General features: G+C 36.7%; 1 protein-coding gene and 1 long non-coding RNA gene across 2 annotated transcripts; one reads left to right on the top strand and one right to left on the bottom strand.

Annotated features, from left to right (window-relative positions):
- The first annotated feature begins 380 nt into the window (after positions 1 to 380).
- Positions 381 to 11,029, top strand: LOC105055854 (deoxyuridine 5'-triphosphate nucleotidohydrolase-like). The gene is made up of 3 exons (XM_073248120.1): positions 381 to 627; positions 717 to 808; positions 10,209 to 11,029. The coding sequence occupies exons 1-3, from the start codon at positions 422 to 424 to the stop codon at positions 10,358 to 10,360; spliced, it is 450 nt and encodes a 149-aa protein (XP_073104221.1). The 5' UTR covers positions 381 to 421; the 3' UTR covers positions 10,361 to 11,029.
- LOC140853446 (uncharacterized) lies at positions 8,947 to 9,551 on the bottom strand. The gene is made up of 2 exons (XR_012136503.1): positions 9,354 to 9,551; positions 8,947 to 9,273 (listed from the first exon to the last, which is right to left on the bottom strand). It is a non-coding gene; the product is annotated as an uncharacterized lncRNA (long non-coding RNA).
- Positions 11,030 to 21,709: the final 10,680 nt, after the last annotated feature.

Raw genomic sequence — 21,709 nt, forward strand, 5'->3', positions numbered from 1 at the left:
CTGTCAGAAACTCCACTTAAAGTACTAATGCATGGAAAAAAAAAAGATTAAATTTCTTACAAGATCTAAGTGAAAAGTTAATGAAGCTTCTGGAGAATTGATTACCAGCAAATGATTATGAAAATTACTAAGCTGCTGATAAGAAAAATGCTGAGGATATGAATAAATAATTCAGTATTTGGAGACGTGACTGTTTTTGGATAAAAAATTATCAGATCATGGGATTAAAAATGTCAGATGAAAGCTTATAGTGACAGTTAACTGCGGGCTATAGCATGGAATGTGGCGGGAAACATTGGCGCCAATGATTTCCCGCGCTTTTCTAGCTTAAAACCGAACGTCCCCCACAACCCCCCCCCCCCCCCCCCCCCTTCCCCCAACCTCCCTCAGAACTCTTCCAACTTGCCTCTCCCGGATCAACATGGCGGCCAACGGCACAACGGAGAACGGCAGCCCCGGAATCCAGGATCCCTCTCTCAAAGTCCCCAAGCTCTCGGAGAACGGTGCCGCCGTGGACCACCACCACCTCACTCTTCCTCTTCCTCTCCTTAAGGTCAAGAAGCTCTCCCAAAATGCTGTCTTGCCTTCGAGAGCTTCCCCTCTGTCCGCTGGTTACGACCTCTCCAGGTTAAAAACCCTTCCTTTCTTTTGGTCTCTTTCAATCGTGGGAATCGAATCCTAGATCTCCGATACTAAAGTCTCTTGCCTTTTCCCAGCGCCGCTGAAGCGAAAGTCCCCGCTCGAGGGAAAGCTCTTGTTCCCACCGATCTCAGCATTGCCATTTCGGAAGGGACCTACGCCCGCATCGGTAATCCCTTTTTCTTTTAATGTTTAATGTTTGGTTTAAACATTAATCTTCGATGAAGGTTTAATGTTTGGTTCATTCTCTTTCATTATTCATCCTTTTAGTGTTTTTTGTCTTACTGTCAGTAATTAATGGACCATCCAAGAGGCCTTTGAGACCTATCGATCTAGAAACTTTAGTCTTGTGAAATCTCAATTGGATCTAAATTGTGACCAAATCAATTAGGAAAAGAATTGAAATAAAGAATGCAAGTCTATTGAAATATTTTATATTCATTTCCATGACAACAAACATGCGACAGAGAAAAACAAGGAACAATGTCATTAGAAATAACACATTGCATCACGGTATTTTGGTTCATGATTGGTTTTGTTTTTCTGTTTGAACTAATTGTGTATGATTCATAAATAAATAATTTTTTTTAAAAAAAAATCTGTTTGGTCAAATGATTCTTGCTTAATTTGTTGGTGGAATTTAGAGAATCATTTGGCCAAGGGAAAAATAGAGAAGATCTGGAGAATATTGTTACCATACCTTCTGAACAAAGGAGAGGTACCAACTGCTTGGGCAAAGTCATGAATGGTAGTTAACATGAGCTCTGCTGTGGATACTGATAACAAATTTTAAAGCCCTAAGTGGACCATATGGGCATCTGTGAGGCCGCGAGTCAAATCGTTCCATTTATCTCTCCCAGTTATCCTCTAACTAAGAGCAAAGCAACCTACTTAAATGTGCTTTCATCATCAAGAAGTGCCAATGGATAGAAGAATGATCTCATGACAATAAAATGCAAGAAAATTTTCTTCCATCCTCTTAGAGCACCAAGCAAAGAAGAATGTAGCAAAGTGCAAGCAGTGTTTCTCAGCTTAAAGCGTAACAGAAAAAAACTATGGATGCAATCATGAATGCATTGTGAAGAGCTATAATGGATAAGAAATGTTATGGAAAAATTGATCTGTAACTCTAGACGGCAGGGAAATTCTTGGGTGCTTCTTGGTTATCTTTCTAAAGTCATTTCATGGGGCAGTTGTTAGACAACCTCTTAGTCAGGTGACCTCTGTTGCACCACGAGGGGTTTCAACTTTCAATACCGGTCTCCTAGTGGAAGGATAAAGAGGCATGGCTTCCATTTGGTCCATATGATTCATATCTTTCTCATGTCTTCACACGCTTATAATGATACCTCCTAATATATACCAAAGACAAGAAGCCAAAGTGAAAGCAAGCATGACATGCATGCGCCCTTGAAGATGAGGTGAGGAACTTCCACCTTTAGGCTGATGATCTAAACCCCTTGCTTATAGTGCAAAACAATACTGCTTTCGCCTTTCTTCCACATCTTTTTATTAATAATTACCACATGAATGCAGTTTGTAGTGCTGTTGGTGTGCTGTCTTTATCTCTCCAATATGGTTTTCCAATTGTCTAGAGGTACGATGGTTCATGCTTATTTATGTTTCTTAATTTAATTATTTGGATTAGTAGGTCAAATGCAATATATAGCTATCACTTCTTTTAGATAAGCTGTGCTTATCCTCGTGCTTGTTTCACACGATGCGCATCAAGGGTTACATATCATACTGAACCAGGCGGTATAGGGCATGTTGTATGGTATTGGCACATGGTATTGGGATGTGCAGACACTCGATATGCCGAACCAGCTCCGTACCAATGTAGTAACGGATTGGCACTGGTATAGAGCTTTGAGATGGTGAACCTTGATGCACATATTTTATTTTGAGAACAAGGTCACTGCAAATAATGAAGAACAAAATCTATTCGGAATCATTTGTAAGTCGTAGAAATTAAAAATAACTGTTGATAATAAGAACATTTTGTGGACAGGAATGACCCATAAATCCATAGTAAATATCTTTTGTATCAAATGTTGTTTTTGCATTCTTGCAAATTTCTTGGCCCGGAATTTTATTTCTTAAATCTTCTAGTTTTTTGTTTTCTAGACCAGTCATCTTTGCTTGATGAAGAACAGCTTTGCTAATAAAACTAATCATCTTTAGGGGAATAAAAGTTCAAATGCCAGAAGGTCTATAAGATTCTTTGCCAAATTATGTACTACAGATTATAAATGTTTTTTCCTATCCTGGATCACCATATATTGAAAAATGATGAGATAACAATGCAGTTGATTTAAATGTGTGAATATCTGTTTCTTCTTGGTGCTAGTCAAAAATATTTCCTGACATAGTGCAATCCATCTGAACAAAATCTAGCATGTGTTCTTGAGAAGATCATAGAATGGGAAACTTCCAATGCGAAAGAAAAAAAGTTGGAAGAAACAAATAGAAATATAGATTGCATGGATGCATGAGGAAAAATAAATAAAGTTCAATAGAACAACTAAAGCACAGGACAAATTGATGTTGTTCTGTTCTGTGCATCTTTGCGATAACTATCACTGAGTAAAATCTACCTCCAAATAGAGATAGAGAAGCATTGAGGTTTGTCACACATTTATGGTGTGATGTCAAGTGGTGAACAAAAATATTATAAAGTTCATCTAAGGACATCTACAATATTTAAAAGAACTCAGATATTTTAAAAAACAAACATATTAACCAATTTTTTGTCACATAAATCATCAAACCATATACTTTGAACTAGCTTCCTAAATCCTGAGACATGGTTTTGCTTATCATGGATGTAAAGTTTAGCACATGCTCTTTCAATCAGATGCATGTGTTCTAGAACCTAATAATGGATCTACTGATTTGTCTACTTCTCATGATCAATCTGGTACATCTTTGTGTGTTCTGAAATTTGAGATATTTTGTGGATCTTCCGGTTTATGTAGCAAACTGAATTATAATGTCTTCCTCTGATAATTCAGAATGGGAATCAATGTTGAGAATATTTTCTTTTCACCAAGTAGATGGAGATCATCAACTTTGAATCTACTTGGTATTATAAGTTTCACATGAAGTTTCCTTCCATAGATCTTAAAAAATTATGGAGGTAAAGGAACCCCCTCCCTTTCTCTTTTTAAGTTCAAGCCCAAAAGGCTAGTTCAGATTATCCTTCATCCATACAATGTAACTCATGGCTTGTATATCTATCTAAGTTTAGAAGGATGGGTACCCTGCATCCTCCCTCTCTCTCTCTCTCTCTGATCTCTTCCCCATCTTGCAAGCCTTGGATCTAAAAGCACATTTTAGTTGATAATGTCTTTGTAGTCTTGAGGTCATGGGTTCAAACACAGCTTACCTGTTAAGAGAAATAACCTCACAATCTTTTGGTTTTTACATTTTGATCCCTTAATGAAGTCATTGTTTTTTTCTCTATTTCATATTTGAAGATTTTTGAATGGAGCTTCTAGCATCGACAACCATTTCCATTCAACTTCATTTGACAAGAATATACCTGTAAGTTTTCTTATCAGCTAAGGTTCATGCCATCTTTAAATAGCATGTTTTACTAACAGATTTATTCTTTGTACTTCACCAGGTACTCCTAGGTTTGTTGAGTATATGGAATGTTTCTTTCTTGGGATATCCTGAAAGAATATGTAATATGTTACATTTTCTGTTGTTATTTGAACTGTCGAGCACTATCTCTATGTTTAATTTGAAAAATATGAGCAGCCTCTAATAAAGGACTCCTCTTATCTCCATTCACGCCATATTGCCATACTCTCAGGCACTTGAGAAATTTGCTCCACATATATAGCAGGTATTTAAATTTTGTTTTCAGTTTAACATGAAGAGCAAGATTTTTTTATCTTGTTTGATTATAATTCATGAAGAAAAATAATTAAATGCTAAAGGTTAGCATGGAGAGTAATGGAAAAGGTGGATTCATTGATGGTATTTACCTTCCCTTTGTGGTTGGTGAAATAGAATTTGGAGAACCTAGAACAAATGGTCAGCACTGCTTTTACCAGCTAATCCATTAGGTAATTATGCTTCTTGACACATGTAGTTAGTTAATCTGCATAAGCTTAAGCATATAAAATCAGAACATATTTGATTAGAGTTAGACAGTTTTTCAAGTTCATCAACTGTTTTGCAGAACTCCAAATATTTTTTTATCATAGATGTTATATTATCTTACTTACTTACCTACCAGATAGTTTCGTTTATCTTGTTTATCATCACGCTTGTCTTCCATGCATGATTTATAATGTCTTTGCAAATCATGCAAATCATGGAAGACTACAAATAATGCATGGAAGACAAGCGTGATGATAAACAAGGTAAACGGAACTATCTGGTAAGTAAGATAATATAACATCCATGATAAAAAAAAATATTTGGAGTTCTGCAAAACAGTTGATGAACTTGAAAAACTATCTAACTCTAATCAAATATATTCTGATTTTATATGCTTAAGCTTATGCCCATTAACTAACTAAATGTGTCAAGAAGCATAATTACCTGATGGATTAGCTGGTAGAAGCAGTGCTGACCATTTGTTCCAGGTTCTCCAAATTCTATTTCACCAGCCACAAAGGGAAAGGAAATACCATCAATGAATCCACCTTTTCCATTACTCTCCATGCTAACCTTTAGCATTTAATTATTTCGCTTCATTAATTATAATCAAGCAGAAGAAAAAATCTTATTCTTCATGTTAAACTGAAAACAAAATTTAAATACCTGCTATATATGTGGAGCAAATTTCTCAAGTGCCTGAGAGTATGGCAATATGGCCTGAATGGAGATGAGAGGAGTTCTTTATTAAAGGCTGCTCATATTTTTCAAATTAAACATAGAGATAGTGTTCGACAGTTCAAATAACAACAGAAAATATAACATATTACATACTCTTGCAGGATATCCCAAGAAAGAAATATTCCATATACTCAACAAACCTAGGAGTACTTGGTGAAGTACAAAGAATGAATCTGTTAGTAAAACATGCTATTTAAAGATGGCATGAACCTTAACTGATAAGAAAACTTACAGGTATATTCTTGTCAAATGAAGTTGAATGGAAATGGTTGTCGATGCTAGAAGCTCCATTCAGAAATCTTCAAATATGAAATAGAGAAAAAAACCATGACTTCATTAAGGGATCAAAATGTAAAAATCAAAAGATTGTGAGGTTATTTCTCTTAACAGATAAGCTGTGTTTGAACCCATGACCTCAAGACTACAAAGACATCATCAACTAAAATGTGCTTTTAGATCCAAGGCTTGCAAAATGGGGAAGAGATCAGAGAGAGAGAGGGAGGGAGGATGCAGGGTACCCATCCTTCTAAACTTAGGTAGAGATATAAGCCATGAGTTACATTGTATGGATGAAGGATAATCTGAACTAGCCTTTTGGGCTTGAACTTAGAAAGAGAAAGGGAGGGGGTTCCTTTACCTCCGTAATTTTTTAAGATCTATGGAAGGAAACTTCATGTGAAACTTATAATACCAAGTAGATTCAAAGTTGATGATCTCCATCTACTTGGTGAGAAGAAAATATTCTCAACATTGATTCCCATTCTGAATCATCAGAGGAAAACATCATAATTCATTTTGCTACATAAATCGAAGATCCACAAAATATCTCAAATTTTAGAGCAACAAAGATGTACCAGATTGATCATGAGAAGTAGACAAATCAGTAGATCCATTATTAGGTTCTAGAACACATGCATCTGATTGAAAGAGCATGTGCTAAACTTTACATCCATGATAAGCAAAACCATGACTCAGGATTTAGGAAGCTAGTTCAAAGTATATGGTTTGATGATTTATGTGACAAAAAATTGGTTCATATGTTTGTTTTTTAAAATATCTGAGTTCCTTTAAATATTGTAGATGTCCTTAGATGAACTTTATAACATTTTTGTTCACCACTTGACATCACACCATAAATGTGTGACAAACCTCAATGCTTCTGTATCTCTGTTTGGAGGCAGGTTTTGCTCTGTGATAGTTATCGCAAAGATGCACAGAACAGAACAACATCAATTTGTCCTGTGCTTTAGTTGTTCTATTGAACTTTATTTATTTTTCCTCATGCATCCATGCAATCTACATTTCTATTTGTTTCTTTCAACTTTTTTTCTTTCGCATTGGAAGTTCCCCATGCTATGATCTTCTCAAGAACACATGCTAGATTTTGTTCAGATGGATTGCACTATGTCAGGAAATATTTTTGGCTAGCACCAAGAAGAAATAGATATTCACACATTTAAATCACTGCATGGTTATCTATCATTTTTCAATATATGGTGATCCAGAAGGAAAAAACATTTATAATCTGTAGTAGATAATTTGGCAAAGAATCTTATAGACCTTCTGGCATTTGAACTTTTATTCCCCTAAAGATGATTAGTTTTATTAGCAAAGCTGTTCTTCATCAAGCAAAGATGACTGGTCTAGAAAACAAAAAACTAGAAGATTCAAGAAATGAAATTCCGGGCCAAGAAATTTGCAAGAATGCAAAAACAACATTTGATACAAAAGATATTTACTATGGATTTATGGGTCATTCCTGTTCACAAAATGTTCTTATTATCAACAGTTATTTTTAATTTCTACGACTTACAAATGATTCCAAATAGATTTTGTTCTTCATTATTTGTAGTGACCTTGTTCTCAAAATAAAATATGTGCATCAAGGTTCACCATCTCGATACAGGGCTCCATACCAGTGCCAATCCGTTACTACATTGGTACGGAGCTGGTTCGGCATATCGAGTGTCTGCACACCCCAATACCATGTGTCAATACCATACAGCATGCCCTATACCGCCTGGTTCAGTACGATATGGCAACCCTTGATGCGCATCGTGTGAAACAAGCACGAGCTCAAGCATAGCTTATCTAAAAGAAGTGATAGCTATATATTGCATTTGACCTACTAATCCAAATAATTAAATCAAGAAACATAAATAAGCATGAACCATCGTACCTCTAGACAATTGGAAAACCATATTGGAGAGATAAAGGCAGCACACCAACAGCACTGCAAACTGCATTCATGTGGTCATTATCAATAAAAAGACGTGGAAGAAAGGCGAAAGCAGTATTGTTTTGCACTATAAGCAAGGGGTTTAGATCATCAACCCAAAGGTGGAAGTTCCTCACCTCATCTTCAAGGGCAGACTGAAGAGTTTTTTTCAGCCTAAAAGGGAGCTGTTCAGAACCATGGGCGTATGCATGTCATGCTTGCTTTCACTTTGGCTTCTTGTCTTTGGTATATATTAGGAGGTATCATTATAAGCGTGTGAAGACATGAGAAAGATATGAATCATATGGACCAAATGGAAGCCATGCTTCTTTATCCTTCCACTAGGAGACCGGTATTGAAAGTTGAAACCCCTCTAGTGGTGCAACAGAGGTCACTTGACTAAGAGGTTGTCTAACAATTGCCCCATGAAATGACTTTAGAAAGATAACATACATCAGGAAGCACCCAAGAATTTCCCTGTCGCCTAGAGTTACAGATCAATTTTCTTTTGAAAATTACCTAACTTCTCGTTCATTACCCATAAACTAGAGTGTTGATAATATTCATTTTTCATTTTAATTCTTTGCATTGTATCATATGAAATATGTGGAGCTACCAAGTTGCAATCTTTTTAATTTTTCATTCTTTGGAAGGTAAGATGTGCCTATAAAAGAGATTTAAAATTTTAAATGCTTTGGAGATTTATTACTTATATATCATTTATTTGCCTCCCTGTCCTATGTATCGAGTATTCCTCCTGAGGGGAAAGGGAGGGCTGTACGCCCACATGGTTTCATGAGGATATGTATATCCCCAACTTGTGTTTAGCAAATTTGCTTAGGCATCCCCAAATGAACAATTCAACCATTATTAAATGTTCTGAACTGGTGAGGCATTATAACTTGGTCAAGGTCTCAGATGACAAAAACAAGTGGTTAAATTTAGTAAACAAACTTAGAAAGTTCCTCAAGAGTCTCTAGAGTTTTGTTGTTTTTCTAATGCCAAAATACATGATGTAGACTATGGTAGATTTCCAGTGCCAAGTCTCAATATAACCTTGGCAGGATTTTTAGAAATCAGAGACTGGTGGAAGTAGAGATCTACAGAGTTAATCTTAGCCTCTGTTTTCCCTAAAATGCAAATGATTGTGTTAGGTTCATTTTACTTGTGAAGTTGGAATAGAAAGTTCTGTACTTCTCTTTCTATCTTGGACCTTATATCACATTCATGATGAATAAATTAAACCCTGCACTTGTTATTAGATATTATGCTACAATTTCTGCACAGATTAAGCATCAACTTTTGTATATGGAAGAAAGGATGCCAAGTTTCAGCTGCCATGGTTACAAGAACAAAGATTTCACCACCTTACCGACAGACTCAAGATTCAAGTAGACAAATACCTAGCTGTGGGAAAAAGAAAGACATAAATACCACTATTACATCTTTAAAACTTTAAAAGACTTTGAACTGAAGTGATTTGGAGTGGTAGCTCAGGTTCTCGAAACCCATATGCTCCTTCCTTTCCAGCTTCTCGACCATGTGTGCAATACCAACACCACCTGCAGTGACATCAGTTTATTAGAGATTAGAGGCCATGCATTAGAAACGTTTCTTTGACAAAAGAATTGACAATATTTACCTAAACTAATTGCACTCACAAAGATAGTCAAAGCCAGAATGAAGATGATCAGCGATGCTCGGCCTAGGAGTACTATTAACCTTTTAACAATGTGTTGACCAGTGAAGGCAGCCACAGTTGCCAGAAAAACAAAGCAAGCAGCTGCGGCAATAAAACAGTCAAGAGTTGTTAAGATTCCAAAAGTTGCAGGAGCTAATATTATAGCTCTCGGGGGGTAAAATTAATGACAATGCTGCTTACTGTATGGGATAAGGAAGCGATCAAGAAGATAATATTGTATGACGGACACTGATGATGAAAATGTCATTGCAAATGTTGATGTTGCACTTGCAACCTACAACACATACGACAACATTAGTAATACTATGCGTGGGAACTAAGAAATCTTCGAGTCCAAAAAAAAAAAAAAAAAAGAATACAATTGCTTAGACCAACAAATAGGGAGCCAACATTAAAAGCCTTTGAAATTTTTCAAAGCGGTAGTCTATTTTGCTAGCATCAAAATGACTTAAAAAGCATGTACGAAACACGTGCATTCCATTTCAAACACAGAACAACCTGTGCTATCTTGACCAATTGTTTAGTAACTATTCATAAACATTTACACTACAACCTAGTGATTGTGATGTCTAAAATCTTTAGTTTTCAGCTTTTGCCCCCAAGAATCATGAATTATATATATTATCATGGAATTTTTTTGTTCATAAAATTAATGGATGGTTTTCATTCACACAATTCTACGAGCTTCAGAAGGCTTTTATATTCCAGTTCTATAAATTTTCCATTGACCTGTTTTGTTATGTTTTAACCTTTTTCTTTTTTGAAGTTATGTTTATCTATTTTCTCATTGCACAGAATTCAAACATTTCCGCATCTTTTACTGGTGGAAGAGAGAGCAAAACCTGAGGAGGAACTCCCATTTTAAGAAACAATGGTCCCAGGATGAACCCCCTCCTAGTCCAAGCAGTCCTCCAACTATTCCAGCTAACACCCCACAGAAACAGTAGAGGAGCAGCTGATGCATTTTCCATCTCATATCTTGCTTCTCCCTAGAGGCAATTGTCCTCGTTCTTTTGCACAGTTTGATGACTTCATAAAGTGTGGCGGAAAGAGCAATTGGTACCTGCATAGCACGAAATGTCAGTCAAGTTTTTTTCCACCAATATGCCATTTTTTGAGCCAAATAATTGTTTTCCTATGACAACCTGGCAGGGTTCCTTTCAGATCCACATTAGGTCAAAGATTGAAGCATTATCAATTACATGGTAGGATTTGTACTGTCTTTTTATTTTTTATTTATTTTTTGTTTTTAATTTTGATGGAAAGCATTTGTGCTTTGTCAGTTGGCCAGATAAGCTATCAAGTGGTGGTATGATTGATCTATCCATATGTCAAGAAGATCAAAAAGATCACTTGGATGCCTGATAGCTAATCAGGAAGTGGATAGATTTAAGTTTAACCATTTGTAACCACCTGCTAGCCAGCTAACTGGTGCTTAAAATTATCCACCGTTTTGTCGAAATTCCAAGACTTGGTAGATTGGGGAAAAGCTCAAAAAGTAAAATGTGAGAAGAGAGAGCATGTTCAAATTTATTTCAGCCTCTCCATGGAATAAAGTTAAAGCAAGGTAAATGGCTTTTTGGGACTTTGACCAAAGAACTTTAATCCTCACTTTGTAATGGCTGTTTTGTTGGTTAAACTGATAACTTGCCTTTAATCAGCTGAAAACCAGCAACCAAACACAACTAAAAATAATTAAAGCCATTGTTTTGTCTGCTTAACTTCAAAAGATGTTGGCGCTGGTTTCAAATTGTACTTGTTATGAAGCTAGAAACTGGATCAGATGGTATGCGTTTGAGATTTAACACAAGAGATTTAACACAAGTCACTGGAAGATTTCTACGTTAAAACAAAAAAATAATAATTTGATATGAGAATTATTTTGGTACGCTGATGGATAAGAGATGGATACAATAGGAACTCAAAGTGATTAAGACCATAATTCTGTGGCTTGCATGGGCTATTATTAGGAGTTTGAGTCACATCTGTGTATTAAAATAAGCAGCATGCCTTTCTGGTAGCTAGATTACAGAAATTTGGTTGTGGGATAAGATATGTGCATAAAAAAAAGTGAAATTTAAAGAAATCAAGTCTTTGCAAAAGTACTAGTTTAGTGTGAAGGTAAAGTTGAGCTTATGTGAAGTAATTAGAGTCAAAATGATCAAAAAATGACATGGCAAGGAAGCAAACAACATATAGATGAAGGCTAAGGGATATTTGCTCCTCCACTGAACAGGTTGATTATCAAAATAAAGTTGAAATGAGAGATCAAAGGATATATCAGTTGATGTTAGATTGAGAGTGGTGAGCATGAAAATATCATTACTGATTCAAATGGTGGTAAACTGACATGCTTACACAGTGATAAATCTGTTTCTCTTCTATGTATTTCCATAAAGACTACTCTTTTTGTGTCTTTGGAATTTTTCTAGTCTGTTTCCATGTTACACTTTTTCGGGACTCTTTGAACTTTTGTACATGTTGATCATTTAGTTCCAGATTTGGACATTGAATACACAATGTTACTGTCACGCTCCGAACCCAACATCCGGGTCGGATACGTGATGGCCGCACACTCCTTAGAGCAAGCCCTAAAGAATATGCAAGGCCAAATTAAATCATTACAATCTTATCAACCATAATATTTAATTTCAATAATAATTCGTAAAATCTTGTATAGGTACAAATTAAATTTTTTCAATCCTTTGACCAGGTACTATGACACTCTATCTATCTATCTGCTCATCCGTAAATCCAAACCATAGTCAATCATAAACATCCTGTATCTCTGAAAAGAAAAGAAAGATGAAGGGGTGTGAGCTTTACAGCCCAGTAAGAATTTCCATATCACACCAATATAATAATATAATCTGAAAATAAAGATAAGCAATAACACATAAAAGTCAATGTTTACTGTCCATAATACTGCAAACATTTATAGATTATCTGTTTCATCAAAAGAGATGCATCATCATATGTTAATAAGAGAAACAATTTTATTCAACGATTGTTTCATGTCTTATCTTTCTATTTTCTTCTATTATCACATCGTCTTTAATCCTTTTCTTTTTGGCTTTAGCTTTAGCTTTGGCTTTGGCTTTGGACTACCAGGATCATGCGACGATCTTTTATTCGGATCGATTTCTGTGACTTCCTCGGATCGAAATATTCATGATCTTTCTTGGATCAAAGTGGCCATGATCTTTCTCGGATCAAACTATTCATGATCTTTCTCGGATCAGATTCTTCATGATCTTTCTCGGATCATATTCTTCTACACATAAGCCTGTGGGGGCTGTCCCAGGCATAAGCTCCTGGCAAGCTATTCCACATGACAAGGTCAGTCCAAACCAAATTTCTCTTTCTCTTCATTTTCATGAAATTATAATATTTGACTTCATTAATCAATTCAAATTTTGCAGTGTAATAAATATGTCATACCCATATAATCATGCCATCAATCGCTGATACATATGAATTGATATAACATACTCATGCTCAAAATCACATAAATAATCAGATATAACAAATTCATCGATCTCAAATCCAACGATGCAAAATTAAGGAGATAAAACCAACGGTAAAATAACATATATAATGATGATCATGTACAGAGATTCTTACCTTTACCGATGACTGATCCAAGTACAGAAATCAATTTTCTTCTTTGATTTATGAATTTCTCTAACAAGATATTCCACTCGATATCTTATGCAGACAATCGTATCTCTTCATGACCTTGATCAAATATAAAAATCATATATGGAGAAAATTTACCGATAATCGATCCTAATAACACAGATCGAGGACCTCTCTTAGGATTAACCAAAATTAGGACTTATCTATGTATCAGGATCCTCCACTGATCCATAAGACTTTTAGAGAGAGAAAATCCATGAAGAGAGATAATTTTAGAGAGAGAAAATAGAGAGAGAAAGTGGAGAGAGAAATTTTCGTATTCTTTCGATGATGCAATCATGGTCAAGATCATCAGAGGTCCTATCAGGGTGACTTAACATAAATCAAGTGTTACAAATTTCAAATATAATCGGACTGGGATCATATCTACCGCACGAATTTCGGAGCAATTTCAAATCATCATATTTTTATTTCAAATTTATCCTAGGGTCTGTGATGCAATCAGAGAGAGAGAGTAGAAAAATTCTAGAGAGATAAAATCCATAAAGAAAGAGAAAAAATCTAGAGAGAGAAAATAGAGAGAGAAATTGGAGAGAGAAGGTAGAGAGAGGAGAGGGAGAAAATTTTTCTCTCTTCTTCTTCTTTTTATTTTATTTTATTTTATTTTATTTTTCTCTTTCTCTTTTTCTTCTTTTATTTTTTTTTCTTTTCTTTTTCTTTTTCTTTTTTTTTCTTTTTCTTTTTTCTTTTTCTTTTCTTTTCTTTTCTTCTTCTTTCTTCTTCTTTTCTTTTCTTCCCGTGGCTTGTTTTTGACCGAAACAGGGGATCTTTGATCCCCTCATTAGTTGGCCGGCCGGCGGCGCAGCCGGTGCAGGGATGGTCGGCGGCCAAAGGAGAGGTGATCCGACGGCAAGAGGTGGCCAAACTGGTGGTCGCGGTGACCACCGGCGACGGAAAACGGCAAAAAGAAGGATTTCTTCTGCAACAAAATCCGGCGACTCCGGTCGCCGGCGAGCATGCACATCGGCACCGGAAGGAAGGGGAGGAAGAGAGGAAGGGGAGGAGGCTTACCTCCGTCACCGGCGAAGCTTTTCCGGCGAGAAATTGGACGTCATAGTGATGGGTCTCCATGAGAAATTTCTGGCGATTGCCGCCGTTTTGCCCCGGGATTTTCGATGGAAAGGAGAGAGGAGGGATCTCCTCCTTAAATAGGGCTGGAGGGAGCTTGTCTCCGACTCCGATTGGGAGCCAGTGAACGGAGGAAGAAGACTCCCTTCGGGAGTCTTCTCTCCTGTTTCTTTTCTTTTTTTTTTTTTTGGTTTGGGCTGTGGCTGATTTTGGGCCGGGGTGTTACATTCTCCCTTCCTTCAAATAATTTCGTCCTCGAAATTAAGTTATGTTGTTGAGATATATTTCAAAGTATACATTCTTCATATCATTCTCAAGCTTACAATAATGTCTTATATATTATTTATTTCTCATGATCTTGTTATAACAAAATTATTTGAAATTTCAAATTCATCTCCTCTTATTGATTTCTCAACTTTTTTGAAGAACCGTAACATTTTAGACTTGTATTAATATACCACTGTTATTTGTCTAATATATTTCACTCGAAATTCATAATTATCTCAGACTACCCTTGATAGAAAATAAATAAAAGTCAAACATCGGGCACTCTTCACAATCATCGATTTCTTTCTTCACTTGATCTTCCAACAAATTTTATATATAGACTCTCATCTTAAGAAAAATCTCAATCTTCTATATCAGTTTAAGTAATAATATTAAATTTTTTAAAAATATGAGATGTATGTCAGGATATTCTAAGTTTGAACTAATATCAGAACTATCAAGCTGTTAATAAATTTGAGATATCTAAAATTTCTTGGCCTTATCTACAATGAAGCAACCTACTGACAGAAATTATCAGGCTATGATCAGATTAGATCAAAATTTATAGCATCCTTTCATTATCAATAAAATCCTTCCTTATTTGCAATTAATGTATTCCATCATAACTTTTGATTTAAAGGATTAATATTTCTAATCAATTCAGACCATCATGCTTTTGCTGTACACTCTGATCTCAACTTACCAAATTATATAAGTCTATCAAAGATAAAATATCCTTATATGTTAGATCAATCCAGGATAGATCCAACATTCAAATTTCATATAAGACTTAGGGCAAAATTTTAAGTTTCTTTATCTTTACTACCTTCGGGTATAGCATATAAAAATTAAATCTTGATCCACTTCCTATATTTGAAATCATTGCATAAGTTTCATCACTCTTCAAGAATCCAACATGTCTAGAATCAATTGGAGTTAACCTTAGATTTACCTTACAATTATTCAGATAATTTTTAAATCAATCTTCCTTTTTAAAGAATTAATTCTAATTTGACGAACTAAAAGAACTCAAGCCAACATCCTTATGAGTAGAATCAACTTGATTATTTCTTATAGAGCTCCCTTCATCACAACCCTTAATATTAATCAATAAATCCATACAAAATCTTATCCCTTGTATAAGTCATTCAAAATTTTAACATTAGCAAGATGTCTTAATTTAATTTAAAAATCCGAACTTTGACTTGAATAATTAATACACTTCACCATCTTCAATAATCACAAAAAAAAAATCTAATCCAAAGATAGTAATATGAATTATTAAAAAGATTTCATCATAACTTGTATATCATTCTCTGACATAATAAATTTTCTTCTTTAATTTAACAATAATATCACAATACTTTTGAACCACTTAGAAGAGTAAGCTTTTGACTTGAAATTCAATGCAACTTGAAAGATCAAGGAATCATATTCAGAATATGATATTTGAGTAACTAAAGATTTCATCAAGATGTGTATCTCATATTCTCATAATAAAATTCAAGTATATTTTTCATTTAAAATTGAGTTTCATATATGATCCTCTTATAGGTTCAATACTCAAAAATATTTCTCTCTCATATGATGAAATTTCTTCTTAGATCATATCCTAACTTCCTTCTGATAAATTTAAAATTTGTAATGCTCAGATAATTAACATCAAAATCAGAAAAGTTATCATGATCTTCAATCGTATAAGTTTTACATTTCAAAATCCTCTAGTATACTCAACATAACTTATCAATAACTCCCACTTTATTCCAAGGTCAACTCTTTTCATACTTAGGTCAACCTTACTAATTGAAATCTAAGATATAACTCATCAATCCTATTATAGATATCATACGCCACTTATACATAAATTTCATCTTAATATCTATTGACTCAAATCTAATTACCGGATCGTTTGTTTTATGTCTATCATATTCCTTATGATCATAACCTAAGTTTAAATATCACTAAAATTACAATTCTAAATCATTATAACCTTAAACTCAAATACCACTTAAATCATATTCTCTAATGATCATAACCTAAATTGTAATATCATTCTATTACATCCTTAAAGATTTTAACCTTAAACTCTGATATTATCTATCATACTTTATTGATTATAATCTCAAAGTTTTGATATCACTTATATGACAATCTCTAGTGACCTTAAACTTGGGCTCTAGTACTGTTCTGTCATATCCTAATCACTTGTATCATTGTCTCCAAATAAACGTAACCTAACCTCTAAGCTCATATGCCACTCTGTCACATCCTACTGATCTTACATAAAATTTAATATCTCTTCATAATCTCTAGTGATCTTAAACCTAAGCTTTGATATTATTCTATCACATCTTAATCATTTATATCGTAATCTCTAATGATCATAACCTAAGTTCTGATACCATTCTGTCACGCCCCGAACCCAACACCCAGGTCGGATACGTGATGGCCGCACACTCCTTAGAGCAAGCCCTAAAGAATATGCAAGGCCAAATTAAATCATTACAATCTTATCAACCATAATATTTAATTTCAACAATAATTCGTAAAATCTTGTATAGGTACAAAGTAAATTTCTTCAATCCTCTGACCAGGTACTATGACACTCTATCTATCCATCTGCTCATCCGTAAATCCAAGCTATAGTCAATCATAAACATCCTGTATCTCTGAAAAAAAAGAAAGATGAAGGGGTGTGAGCTTTACAGCCCAGTAAGAATTCCCATATCACATCAATATAATAATATAATCTGAAAATAAAGATAAGCAATAACACATAAAAGTCGATGTTTACTGTCCATAATACTGCAAACATTTATAGATTATCTGTTTCATCAAAAGAGATGCATCATCATATGTTAATAAGAGAAATAATTTTATTCAACGATTGTTTCATGTCTTATCTTTCTATTTTCTTCTATTATCACATCGTCTTTAATCCTTTTCTTTTTGGCTTTAGCTTTGGATTTGGCTTTGGCTTTGGACTACCAGGATCATGTGACGATCTTTTATTCGGATCGATTTCTGTGATCTTCCTCGGATCGAAATATTCATGATCTTTCTTCGATCAAAGTGGCCATGATCTTTCTCGGATCAAACTATTCATGATCTTTCTCGGATCAGATTTTTCATGATCTTTCTCGGATCATATTCTTCTACACATAAGCCTATGGGGCTGTCCCAGGCATAAGCTCCTGACAAGCTATTCCACATGACAAGGCCAGTCCAAACCAAATTTCTCTTTCTCTTCATTTTCATGAAATTATAATATTTGACTTCATTAATCAATTCAAATTTTGCAGTGTAATAAATATGTCATACCCATATAATCATGCCATCAATCGCTGATATATATGAATTGATATAACATACTCATGCTCAAAATCACATAAATAAATAACATGTCTCAATATAACAAATTCATCGATCACAAATCCAACGATGCAAAATCAAGGAGATAAAACTAACGGTAAAATAACATATATAATGATGATCATGTACAGAGATTCTTACCTTTACTGGTGATTGATCCAAGCACAGAAATCAATTTTCTTCTTTGATTTATGAATTTCTCTAACAAGATATTTCACTCGATATCTTATGCAGACAATCGTATCTCTTCATGACCCTGATCAAATATAAAAATCATATATGAAGAAAATTTATCGATAATCGATCCTAATAACACAGATCGAGGACCTCTCTTAGGATTAACCAAAATTAGGACTTATCTATGTATCAGGATCCTCCACTGATCCATAAGACTTTTAGAGAGAGAAAATCTATGAAGAGAGAAAATTCTAGAGAGAGAAAGTAGAGAGAGAAAGTGGAGAGAGAAATTTTCATATTCTTCCGATGAGGCAATCATGGTCAAGATCATCAGAGGTTCTATCAGGGTGACTTAACATAAATCAAGTGTTACAAATTTCAAATAGAATCGGACTGGGATCAGATCTACCGCACGAATTTCGGAGCAATCTCAAATCATCATATTTTTATTTCAAATTTATCCTAGGGTCTGTGACGCAATCAGAGAGAGAGTAGAAAAATTCTAGAGAGATAAAATCCATAAAGAGAGAGAAAAAATCTAGAGAGAGAATCTAGAGAGAGAAACTGGAGAGAGAAGGTAGAGAGAGGAGAGAGAAAAAAATTTTCTCTCTTCTTCTTTTTATTTTATTTTATTTTTTTTATTTTTGTCTTTCTCTTTTTCTTCTTTTTTTTCTTTTTTTTTCTTTTTTCTTTTTCTTTTTCCTTTTTCTTTTCTTTTCTTCTTCTTCTTTCTTCTTCTTTTCTTTTCTTCCCGTGGCTTGTTTTTGACCGAAACAGGGGATCTTTGATCCCCTCATTGGTTGGCTGGCCGGCGGCGCAGCCGGTGCGGGGATGGTCGGCAGCCAAAGGAGAGGTGATCCGACGGCAAGAGGCGGTCAAACCGGTGGTCGGCGGTGACCACCGGCGACAGAAAAACGGCAAAAAGAAGGATTTCTTCCGCAACAAAATCCGGCGACTCCGGTCACCGGCGAGCATGCACATCGGCACGGGAAGGAAGGGGAGGAAGAGAGGAAGGGAGGAGGCTTACCTCCATCGCCGGCGAAGCTTTTCCGACGAGAAATTGGACGTCACAGTGATGGGTCTCCATGAGAAATTTCCGATGATTGCCGTCGTTTTGCCTCGGGATTTTCGATGGAAAGGAGAGAGGAGGAATCTCCTCCTTAAATAGGGCCGGAGGGAGCTTGTCTCCGACTCCGATTGGGAGTTGGTGAATGGAAGAAGAAGACTCCCTTCGGGAGTCTTCTCCCCTGTTTCTTTCCTTTTTTTTTTTTGGTTTGTGCTGTGGTTGATTTTGGGCCGGGGTGTTACAGTTACATGTTACTCCCTTCAAAACATGAAGTTGAATTGATACAAACACTAGTTTAGCAGTGTCCTCTAGTTTTTTTTTTTTTTTCAAAGACCAGTTATAAGTGTGTGAACATCAGTTATTTTAGTATTAAACTATCCAATATTCCAATTATTTGTTGTTAGCTAGAAAATAGAAATGAGATCTAATGTAGTAAATGAACATTTAGTTATCCAGTGATTTGAGGTTCCAATGACTCCCGTACGATAAATGTTGGAGTATTTCTATCAATTAGTTATGTCATATAGGGCTATGTCAGACATTAAATTACTTTGATTTGAATTATCTAGGGGATAATTTTATACTTTTTAAGATGTACAATTAAATCTATTTCTTGATTCAATAGATGCTTAAAAAAGTGAATGTGATACCCAAATAGTGATTGATATGCCAAAAGCAGGTCCAATTATACCTCTTCCTTATCCTACATAGAATGTAACAATATAGGGATCCACATTCAACATATATCTGTTTACATATACTCAAATGACCTCTTCTCATAATAATAGTGTAAATAATGCTATTTCCATCTGGTCTTTAACCAAGATAATACTTGCGTATCTGAGAGTATAAGAAGAAGAAAAGAAAACTATTAAGGAGATTATACCTGTAAAGCATTTAGAACCCAGTATTCTATTGAGCAGGTTGTGGCATATGTCTGTATATGTATTCCAGAGGAAAGAAAATCATGATATATGAAAAGTTAGATAGCATATAGTGTCTAATCATCAAGATAACAGTAAGAAAAGACATGATATCGAGGACATGAAAATTTAATTATTAACAATTTTTTTTTTTAATTTTTTAAAAAAATCTAGACAAGCAATCTATCACCTTAACTATCTGCACTGCAAGGAATGCCACCCACACAAATAGCAGCAGCATAAACTCTTTCCAATAGATGTTTTCTTTGATTGGAACTTGGAAGGCAGAGTTCATCAGAATTCTGATAAGAGCAAATGAGTTAACCACAGAACCTAACTCTTCTTTTCTCAAAAGAAAAGGGAACAACCAACCTACCTCATCATCTGGTGACAACGTGACCTGTGCATTGGCAGCAGGAGCACCTGAGAGTGGTTTGTATTCTAGTTCTGGACTCTGAAATTCAAAAGAAAGATAATACTAGTTTTTTCTTACAAGTAAAAACTATTGTTGGGTATAAAATACCTACAGCCGAAACCCTCGGCGGAATCGACAACAGCACAGCTCCGCCCGGACTCCTACGGGAGCCGGGCTCCACCGCCGACATCAATAACAGCACAGCTCCGCCCGGACTCCTACGGGAGTCGGGCTCCGCCGCCGACTTCAGAACAGCTCCGCCCGGACTCCTACGGGAGCCGGGCTCCGCCTCCGACATCAACTGCAGCACGGCTCCGCCCGGACTCCTACGGGAGCCGGACTCCGCCGCCGACATCAACAACAGCACAGCTCCGCCCGGACTCCTACGGGAGTCGGGCTCCGCCGTCGACTTCAGAACAGCTCCGCCCGGACTCCTACGGGAGCCGGGCTCCGCCTCCGACATCAACTACAGCACAGCTCCGCCCGGACTCCTACGGGAGCCAGGCTCCGCTCTCAGTATCAACTGCTGGTAAGCTCCGTCCGGACTCCTACGAGAGCCGGACTTCACCTTTAACTTTGATTGCAGAGGACTCCGCTCGGGCTCCTACGGGAGCCGGGCTCTGCCTCCGACATCAACTGCAGCACGGCTCCGCCCGGACTCCTACGAGAGCCGGACTTCACCTTTAACTTTGATTGCAGAGGACTCCGCCCGGGCTCCTACGGGAGCCGGGCTCCGCCTCCGACATCAACTGCAGCACGGCTCCGCCCGGATTCCTACGGGAGCCGGACTCCGCCTCCGACATCAACTACAGCACAGCTCCGCCCGGACTCCTACGGGAGCCGGGCTCCACCGCCGACATCAACCACAGCACAGCTCCGCCCGGACTCCTACGGGAGCCGGGCTCCGCCTCCGACATCAACTGCAGCACAGCTCCGCCTGGACTCCTACGGGAGCCAGGCCCCGCTCTCAGTATCAACTGCTGGTAAGCTCCGTCCGGACTCCTACGAGAGCCGGACTTCACCTTTAACTTTGGTTGCAGAGGACTCCGCCCGGACTCCTACGAGAGCCGGGCTCCGCCCGTAACTTCAGCTCTGAGAGGGTTCCGCCTGGACTCCCACGGAAGTCAGACTCCACCCACGACCCCAGCCGCCAGGAGGACCTCTCCCGGACCTCTACAAAGGTCGGGCTCCGACCGCTGTCGAGCTTCAATCAACAGATCCGCGCCCCCTGGCAGGCCACCAAAACGGCCACGACCCTGCCCCACTTCCTGTGGTGGATTCCGTGCAGTTCCATCATTCCCTGACAGGC

Source organism: Elaeis guineensis, chromosome 13 (assembly GCF_000442705.2).
Source record: "Elaeis guineensis isolate ETL-2024a chromosome 13, EG11, whole genome shotgun sequence".
Classification (NCBI taxonomy): Eukaryota; Viridiplantae; Streptophyta; class Magnoliopsida; order Arecales; family Arecaceae; genus Elaeis; species Elaeis guineensis.

Bases quoted from the DNA above. Each gene is read 5' to 3' on its own strand.
- LOC105055854 (XM_073248120.1), top strand. From the start codon at position 422: ATGGCGGCCAACGGCACAACGGAGAACGGCAGCCCCGGAATCCAGGAT. The intron at 628-716 runs GTTAAAAACCCT...GCCTTTTCCCAG, and splicing joins GCTGGTTACGACCTCTCCAG to CGCCGCTGAAGCGAAAGTCC. The intron at 809-10,208 runs GTAATCCCTTTT...CTCATTGCACAG, and splicing joins AGGGACCTACGCCCGCATCG to AATTCAAACATTTCCGCATC.